Below are 10280 nucleotides of genomic sequence, written 5' to 3' on the forward strand. Positions count from 1 at the left end.
CGATTCAGTCGGTGGAACGGACAGGTTACAGGGAGGGCGGGGCGCACGAGGTTCGCGACGCTCCAACGGTGAACGCCCGGTGGCTCGCCGCCGCCATCACCGTCGCACGGGTATATATATGTCACGGCGGATATGGGGGCCGGCGTGCAGCCGTGGCGCGAATGCAATTTGGATGGCAGCGGTGTTGGGCAGACAGGTTGCCATGTCTTTCCGGTGGGCGATGGTGGCCTGGAGAGGTAGAAAGGAAAATGAGAAGTAACTGCTTTGTAGAGGGGAGGGAAGACGGGAGAGAAGTAACCCCTTAATCCCGGTCCGCCCCAGATTTGCCGGTGCCAGATATACGCTAAAATTCCAAGAAAAATCATAGGCACTGACAATGCATCGCCTCAACATGGTGCAAATTTTCAGACTCTCGAACGCCGTGTAGAGGGAGAATCGAAAAAGAGAAATCCCGGTCCAGGGTGGACGGTATTTCAAATACCGTCCACACTACGAACCCGAATTCGCGATTATTTGCCGGAGCCACGGTCGCGCAAAAATCTGGGAAAATTCATGGATACTGGGAATGAATATCCACAGCACTGTACAAAGTTTTAGAATCTGATATGTTGCATAGAGGGAGAAATTAAAAAAAAGGAAAGGTTTCTTCCTGGAGTGGTCGGCACTTGATTTACTGACCACGCCAGAAACCGATTCAGGCTCCTATTTGCCAGTGGTATGGATTCGTAAAAATTAACAAGAAAAACATGGAGATAGAGTATCGTTTTCCTCAGCAATATACGAAAATTCAGATTCTAATATGATGTTGGACACTTGGACGTAGAAATTAAAAAAGATGGAATTGGGACGGATAACTCTGTTTGCATGTGCAGAGCACGTTCAGGTGACAGATGCACATTCAGATTTGCAGCTAGTATCCACATCTCAGGTTATTCAGAACGTGGAGTGCATCCTTCAGATTCGATGATGCTGCGCCTTTCTGCAGAGATGTAAGCATATTGTCAACAAACACACCATCTTGTGCAAACATCTGAGGATACGAAATAAAAACGGCTCCATCTTGTTCATTTCTGAAACCCAAACAGATTCTACGGAGACTCAAACTAAAGCCGACACTACACCGTCCTGTATGTAACATACAACCTGAAAGTAGCAGTTTCCCCACCATTTCAGAATACGTTTGGATAGGAGACAATGTAGGACGGGACGGTCCTGTCCCAGTTTTCTAGGATAGGATAATCTCATTTCATGTTTGGTTGAATGGGATGGGTCCATTCCAATTTTTTTTTTGGTTGAAGAGATTGCAACAGATGGGACGAGCATCGTTTTCTCCTTCCGTTAGATACCGTTTGTGGGGCCCACCTGTCATACTAACAACATCTTTTTCCTCCTCCCTGCACCACGCTGGCCTCTCCTGTGTCACGCCCGCACCGCCCCTGCTCCACCTGCGGCGCCACCCCTGCTCCACCCCGCCGCCGCCCTGCTCGCCTTTGCCAGCCATGGGGCGCCGTGGAGCTCACCCCGCCGGCCTCCCCTGGGTCACGCTCGCGCCGTGTCGGGCATACACCCCAGGCCCACGAGTAGACCTTGGACAGCCCACTAAGGGACGTACTCGGACATGATCAGAATAAGGGATAGGCGTATCCCGCTCGGACTAGTCAAGTATGTTTATGAAAAACTACTCGGGCCTTACCAAGTAGAACTCTGTAATAGTACCCGATTAGGACTCAGACTTGTAACCCTGCCCTCCCGTGTATATAAGGACGGGCAGGGACCCCCCTCAACAACAACTCCAGTTCATCAAATACAAACCAACACACAGGACGTATAGTATTACGCGATCTAGCGGCCCGAACCTGTCTAAATCGTGTTCCTTGCGTCACAATTGATTCCTTGATTCTCAACGACCCTTACCGCACAAAAGACCACCTAGGGTACCCCCTAGGCGGGTTGCCGGTCTAAAACACCGACAGTCAGCAAAGTAATAAAGATGACATTTCAATGATAAAACAACCATAATTCAGAGGAGAAGAATTTAACATGATGTACAGTCACTACATGTTTTTACTAGGAGGATATACAAGACTTTTTGATGGAACACATAATAATTCACAAGAAGAGCTTACTAGGTATAATTTACCAAATACATATCTATTATTTAAATTTACATCACTTGGATCTGAAAATTATACTAGCAAATGTGATGTAATTATAGTACTGGTGCTATGTATATTAAAACAAACCATAGTCTGGTCTTGAATTTGCAAAGTGCAACAAGACCATACACATCCTTGGTTCTAGGAGATTTCAGAGCAGAAGTTAGGATAAAATAAGGATTGCTAGCATTTCAGCATATGATTCTAGGAGATTATCAGATGAATCAGCATGAAAATGACATGGACAGAGTAAATATGGAATATCACAATAAGCATCGAAAACTTTAGGAAATAAATTGCAAAAACATCAATATTAAACAACATGGGGATAACATACAGACATCATATTTACATCAAACTGAATTTCATTGTCAGAAGCAAGATATGGCGTATCAGAAACAAATACTTGGTAACTGTGAACATTGCACATCCTCACTCCTCAAGGTCTTCAGATTCACCACTAGTTAAATCAACTACATAAGAAGAACGTTTCTAGGCTATCTGAAATTAAAAATAGTTTTTGCAAAGAACCCATTTAAACAAAATACATAACTAGAAATTGCATTTGGACATATAATTGAAAATATCAAAAAGAGAATGCATGGGAAATTAAATCAGTTAAATAATACCAGAATCGGAGCATAAGTTGTTGCATACAAATAGTCAAGAGTCGATACTATATCACCATTTTTGCAGGAAAAATGTATACTGCACATTACTGCACAATATGTAAAGCAAAAAATAGAATAACTATAATGATTAACCTGATTAAAATGTCTATTAGAAATTACAAGTTAGGCAAAATCAAAGCATATAAATCACAATGATAGTTTTAAACTATAAAACCTTGAGGTATGCAACAATTATTTCACATTGAATTTGAAAAATCATAGCATAGGCACAATCACAAACCTAAGCATGTATCAACCAGTTATAAATCTGATCCAAATCATTTCAAACTTTTATATTACATCAGATCCAAAATTATCTACAAGCAAACGAATTAGCTAAGAGTACGCATCTAAACACCAAATCCTACATGAATGGAAACTTGTTGAACAACTAAACAAATTCAGCAGGCAAGACCCTCCAGATGATTAAATCATCAATCAAAAAATGACGCACCACCCCAAAGCGACATAAAAAATATGTGAATCCGTAACTGAAAAAATAGATCCACGAATCATGGGAGATGCTGCCTACCGAATCGACTCCTAACAACTGAACTTAACATGAAAAACATCAAACTAATTCCTCACTGGGGGCTCGAATCATCCACAGAATAGGTTCAAGAACCCAAACTAAATAGAGCATGCGGAACTCATGTACTCGACACGAATTGCAATAGGGGAAATGAAAAATCGATCGAAATCGACAAACCCTAACACTATCGCCTACCTGGTAGGAGAGCTTGAGGAAGAACAGGCTCGTAAGACAAAAATGAAAAATGGAAGAGTAAAAAACTATCGACGAGGGATAAGAAACGGCACGGTTGTCAAAAATTCAAAACACAGTCTCTATAATAAGCGGGGCTCATCTGTCAGCGAAAACAACAAACAAAGCAACCAACAGAGCATAACCGGGTACATCAGAGAGCAGATAAATCGAGCACTGGCAGATCGGATGGCAGACAAATCGAGCATTGGGAGCGTATGAAACACTCTAGTGCCGTATAGACTTCCCGTTTGAGAGCAGGGGCATAGGAGTGTCCGCGAGGGCAGAATCAGAATTTTTTAGTTTTAACTCTTTAAAATCTAAAATTTTAAAAATAACCTCTCCTAATCTAAATTGTCAAAAATTTAATATTTTGATCGCGTAAGATGACATGACGTGAATTATAACTGAGTCACACCACATGGTGCGGTCACCGAGACACCGATTGATCAAGTCCGTTGAAATCGCGAAGCTATCCGCACTCCTCGCAAATCCGCCCACGTACGCGGCATGCATGCACCTAAACCTCTGGACCGTCGATGTTTGTTCGAGATTTTCCTATGTTTAGGATAAAAAGTTCTCCACCACTTGCCCGGGTCCCACGGGACATGACCCGGTTCCTCGCCTCAGTTACCTAGCGCCCACATGCACGTACTCTATGTCCACTAGTTCTTGGTGGACCGCAAAGCCTGTGCCCTGGATCACTTTCGGGCCCACCACTCAGTGTCAAGGTCCAACGATGACGTGGCGCACCGAGACCTTTTACAGCCTTTACCCTTTTCTCTTGCTTTGACTGGGAAGGCTTGAGCACATAAAAGCCATTCCGTCCGGTGCATTCCCTCCTCACAGCTCTCTCTCAATCGCTCCCTGAGTTAGAGCTGTCGCAAAGAAGAGAAATAATCCCAGAAAAAAACACGGGAGCCTCTCGATCGATCATCTCGGTGACGGTTTGAATAAGTTCCGGTGCTGCTCCTATGCTCTGAATCTCTCCAACTGATCATGACAGGAAAGCCCCCTGCAGTCGTCAGCTGATTGCAGGGGACGTCTGCAGCCTACAGCTCTCGGATGATATAGAGGATTTGCAGAGGGTTCCAATGGAGCGCGGCACCGACGGCGTCGTCCCGCCAAAATGCGCCACTGAGGTAAACCGCCGGCGTTCGGCCGCATCCGACGTGTTAATGCTTGATTCCCTCCGCGTTCTTACGACCCCAAGGAAATGGTTGAGCAGGATGCGATCCCGCCGAGCCCGACGCTTTCTTCAGAAGAGTTCCTCCAGTTCAAGCGGAAGGCCACCACGATCGTGGAGGAGTACTTCTCCACGGACGACGTCGCCGCGACGGCGAACGAGCTGCGGGAGCTCCGCGTGCCGTGCTACCACTACTACTTCGTCAAGAAGCTGGTGTCCGTGGCCATGGACCGCCACGACAGGGAGAAGGAGATGGCGGCCGTGCTGCTGTCCTCGCTCTACGGCGACGTCGTCGACCGCCCGCAGCTGTACAAGGGCTTCTGCAAGCTCACCGAGTCCTGCGACGACCTCTCCGTCGACACGCCCGACGCCGTCGACATCCTCGCCGTCTTCGTCGCCCGCGCCATCGTCGACGACATGCTGCCACCGGCGTTCCTGGCCAAGCAGGGCGCGTGCCTGCCCGGCGGCTGCAAGGGCGCCGAGGTCCTCCGCAGAGCGGAGAAGAGCTACCTGTCCGTTCCGCACCACGGCGAGATCGTCCTGCAGAGGTGGGGCGGGAGCAAGCGCATCACGGTGGAGGAGGCCAAGGCGAAGATCTCCGACATCCTCGAGGAGTACCTCGCCGCCGGCGACAGGAGCGAGGCGCTGCGGTGCATCAGGGACCTCAAGATCCCCTTCTTCCACCACGACGTCGTCAAGCGCGCGCTCATCCTCGCCGTGGAGCGCGGCGGTGCGGCTGAGGGCCACATCCTGGATCTCCTCAAATCGGCGTCCGAGGAAGGGGTCATCAACGAGAGCCAGATCACCAAAGGGTTCGACCGCTTGATCGACTCTGTCGACGATCTGGTGCTCGACGTGCCAAACGCGAGGTGCCTCCTGAAATCGGTGATCCATAAGGCTTCGTCGGAGGGCTGGCTGTGCGCGTCGTGCCTGAAATCGTTGCCACCGGAGCCGAAGAAGACCAGCGAGGTCGACGACGCGACGGTGCGGCAGTTCAAGTCGAAGGCCGTGTCGATCATAAAGGAGTACTTCCTGACCGGCGACATCATGGAGGTGATGAGCAGGTTGGAGGCAGAGAACCCCTCGTGCTGTTCATCCTTCAACGCCATCTTCGTCCAGAAGCTAGTCAACGCCGCGATGGACCGGAAGAGCCGCGAGAAGGAGATGGCTTCGGTGCTGCTCTCCTCGCTCTGCATGCCACCGGAGCACGTCGTGGCAGGGTTCCACCTCCTGATCGATGCCGCCGAGGACGCAGCGCTGGACAACCCGGCCATCGTCGAGGACCTCACCATGTTCTTTGCTAGGTCCGTGGTCGACGAGGTGATCGCGCCGTCAGACCTGGAGGCGATGGAGGAGGATGCCAGCGGCGTCAAGGCGGATGGCTCCACCGGCATGCTGGCGCTCCGGAACGCCCGTGCGCTGCTCGGCGCGAAGCTCTCCGCGGAGCGGATCCTGCGGTGCTGGGGCGGCGGCGGCAGCGGCAAGGCCGGCTGGGAGCTGGACGAGGTGAAGGACAAGATCGGCAGGCTGCTGCAGGAGTACGACTGCGGCGGCGACATCCGGGAGGCGTGCCGGTGCATCAAGGATCTCGGCTTGCCCTTCTTCCACCACGAGGTGGTGAAGAAGGCGCTGGTGGCGATCATCGAGAAGCGGGGCAAGGACGAGCGGCTGTGGGGCCTCCTCAGCGAGTGCTACAGCCGCGGCCTGATCACGCCGAACCAGATGACCAAGGGCTTCGACAGGGTGGCCGACTGCGTCGAGGACCTCGTGCTCGACGTGCCTGACGCCGGGAAGCAGCTCGGATGCTGCGTCGAGCGCGCCAAGAAGGAAGGATGGCTTGAACCGTCCTTCTCGATGGCGAGGCCGGGGCAGCCACTCGCCAATGGCGTTTGTTCGTGAGCAAACCGGTCGGTTACATTCAGGGATGCAGCACTGCAATTCCATTTCCTGGGAGTTCGTCTGCGATCTTTTTTTCTTTAATTTTAGTACGTGATTGCTACTATACTTGTATATGTATCGGCAGGAGCAAGCAAGGCGATTAGGAGAGTATATATATTTACCGCAACAATTTTGTTGTAGGATCGGAAGCACGATCATCCGTGTTAGGTGTTTGCATGGCGTTTAGCAGGGAGAACTTGTGTATTGAAGAGTTTGTGTTTGCCGTCTTTTTTGTGTTACACTATTTTACAATTGTTTTGTCGAGAAAGTTTGCCACGTTGCTCCTTATTGTTACTAGCAAATATGCCCGTGCGTTGCTACGGGTAAAAAAAGTTAGACATCTCAAGTTGATGGGTTAAAAATTATTCATGATAATAACTCTACATTGGTGGGCTAAAAAAAATTATATTTATCTCTTTACATCTCCCTTGAGCTCCCACCGACCACAATATATGCTTATCCTCCTCCTCCCACGGTTGCATGGCAGCCGGGTTACATGGGAGCCGGGCATGTTGACAACCTCAATTCACACACAACATTGCTCATGGAGCGGGACTTGTCGACAGACCTTGTGCATGACAGAGTTCATGAGCAACAGAGTAATAACAACGAGAATGGTCCATCTGACGAAACATGCAAGAATGTGATTAGTGATGTTGACATGGAGCTGCAGGTGCTAATGCAGACGGAAAAGGTTGTAAGTCAGATAGATGGATGAGAGGGAGAAGCGTTGTTTATATTAAATACTTCCAAAATAAATTCATCATGGGCTAGATTGTTTGTCCAAATATTGACATATCTAAAGTTCATGTACTCCCTCCGTTCTTAAATATATGATGCTGTTGACTTTTTTCATTCGTTTGACTATTCGTCTTTTCTATAATTTTTTTTGCAAATAGATAAACCTACAAGTTAAATCTAAAGTACATTTGACAATAGATATGATGATATTTTACTTTAGTTAACTACCTCGTTCAATAGATATTGGTGGTTAAAGTTGAAGTAAAATGTCAACAACGTCATATATTTAAGAACGGAGGGAGTAGAAATAGCTTCAACCCTAACCATCTGCTGCAAATTCCCAAACTAGCCTCACGCAACGGCCAGCAAGGCAGCGACTTCCCTGCAAGTCTCCTCATCTTCCTTCTCCAAAAGCGAGTGGCACCTGCTGCAGCCCATTGATCTCCTTCCTGTCTTCCTCTTCTCCACTCAAGAAGTAACATCATTACATCAAGCACCGAATCCACCTCCCAATCTCACGTCGCTCTAACTCAATCGGCGACTACAGATTCTTCAACCCCATTCTGCTCCTTTGTTCTTCTCCATGAGCAAAGTTAAAGACCATCACCTGATCCATCTCCCTCATATGTTATTCTCCATAGAAGCAAAGGCTCATCCCCCTTCCTCGTGCTCACGCCAAGTACCAGAATCACCCAGCCTGTTCGCTTCAACTTATTCGGCCGGCTTATCAGCCACCAAACAGTGTTTTCCTCTCACAACAAATCAGCCGTTTCAGCTTTTCAGCCGGCTTATAAACTGAAGCGAACAGGCCCGGTACCATCGCGATCCCCTCTGCTACCATTTTTTATTGCCACCAAACGAATCCAAACTGTTCCCCTTCCAATCCAGCAACACAGGCACCAGCCTGCAGCGCCGCCACCAAATTCTTCTGACTCGTGGCCAAATCCAGCAATGATAGAAGCACAGTTCACAATTTCATTTATATTTCTTGCAAGAGCAGAGCACCAGCGTTGATGTCTTCCTCCCCTCAGACTTCAAGTGTAGGATCCATCAGCGCGGAGCATGACCCTGAGTTGTAGACTTGCAGTTGAATTCCCTGCACCAAGTTTGAGTTGATTCAGCCTGACCGCGATGGGACTTCGCCTGAAGGAGTGGGGCACAGTGAGAGCGACCGCACGGGGACTTTGCCCGATGGAATTGGGGAGGTGATGGACTCGGAATCATAAGGCGGAGGTGAGGAGATAGACACAGTGCTACATGGGCAAGAGTCCTCTCAAGTGAGGGCACGTCGTCCGATCTCAGCTTCAGGCCTTTCCTACTCATCGCTGTTGGCCACCTCGTGGATTGCACCAAGCGGCATGGGCCTAGAGGCATGCCTCAACCTCAGTGGAGCAGCATTGCAACGCGCGTTGATCTGAGCTAGAAGCGGTGCCCACGCTACGGCGCTCCCCGTTGGCAATTTTGCAGAAAATCCCCTCTGTGCTTTGGAAATTGCAACAAGACCCTGCAGCCCCAACCCTAACCCTTCCCTACCCTCTCCTGTCTCCCCACCGCCGCCCTCTCTCCTCCCCGCCGTTGCGCTCTCTGTCCCTGCTCTCCGCCGCCGCCTCCCCTCCCCTTCTCCCAGTCCGCCCGCACCTCAGCCTCGGCGCCCCCGCGCAAGAGGCGGCGTGGATCAGCGGCGGCGGCCGCGCCGCGACTCCAGCGGTCCGAGCCGACCCGGCCTCGATCCGTGCCGGTGCCCGGCGGCCGCGCCCCTGTCTCTGGGAGGTACGTGCTCTGGCGGGCAGAGAAGGATGAGGACGAGGGGGGCCTCGAGGCAACGGAGGCCGCTGTGCGCGTGTTCGCCGCGTCCAACTGCATTGAGGAGGACAACACGGCGGCCGCGGCTGGGTGGTGTCCCTGGCACGCGTGATGCGCCGAGCCGCAGCTCATGGAGCTGGTTCGCCTCATCGGCCCCGGCGACTTGAAGAGCGGTGGCAGGGGCGCCAGGGTGGCGGGGTTGTCGTGCCTCGCGGCCGTCGCGGCGGGGACCTGACTCCAGCCTTCCCCATCGATCCATGGGAAGGGTGCACATTGGTGACCTCATTAATATTTCAGGCGGTGGATTTGTACAGAAGTCAGATACGGGAAAAGTATCGAAGAAGGGATCATGAGAAGGGTGAAGTAGATGGTGAAGTTCAAGTTCATGTCCATCACGAACTCTATTTCTTCCTACGGCCGGCCGTTGCAACGTAGCCAAGCGGCAGCTGGACACAGCGGACAAGACCGAGTTGCCTATAGTTAGCACCATGGACCCACTTGTCAATGAGAATAGGTTGGACCAAATAAAAAAAGTGGGTAGAGGCGTTCCTCGTATAGATTTATTTATCAAAGTGTCCTAATCTCACGCTCCTTTGTCTAATTTTTTATGTTTACAATCGAATCATGTATAGGTATATGCATGGTGTGTTAGTAATGTATGGTCTGCATCACTGCATGTGCGCGCTACTTTGTACTTGTTACCTATAAAAGAAAAAGAAAAGCTTTGGGATGCTTGGACTTAAAATACAAGCTCTCTCATCTCTCATCATATGATGGCCCAGCCCATGAACGCTATACTCATCTCGGCGCCCAGCGCTAATGAGGCCCAATCCATAGATTTAAGCGGAGGAATGAATGGCACCCGTCGCCCAATAGCTTTTAGATTCTTCTGTCTCATGCCTAAACTGCCCCCTTCCCTTTGGATACCGGATTAGCACGTACTACCAGCAAAGACCACTGTCGACCAAGTGGGCATTTGAGCTTTTATGAGAGGAACTTGATATTGACCTGAGTTTATATAG

The 10280-nt window shown here is 49.9% G+C and overlaps 1 protein-coding gene across 1 annotated transcript; it reads left to right on the top strand.

The window, feature by feature from the left end:
• Positions 1-4806: 4806 nt before the first annotated feature.
• LOC101759469 lies at positions 4807-6900 on the top strand. The gene has a single exon (XM_022829791.1). The coding sequence runs from the start codon at positions 4807-4809 to the stop codon at positions 6673-6675; it is 1869 nt and encodes a 622-aa protein (XP_022685526.1). The 3' UTR covers positions 6676-6900.
• Positions 6901-10280: the final 3380 nt, after the last annotated feature.

This window comes from Setaria italica, chromosome IX (genome assembly GCF_000263155.2).
Source record: "Setaria italica strain Yugu1 chromosome IX, Setaria_italica_v2.0, whole genome shotgun sequence".
In the NCBI taxonomy this organism is placed as follows: Eukaryota; Viridiplantae; Streptophyta; class Magnoliopsida; order Poales; family Poaceae; genus Setaria; species Setaria italica.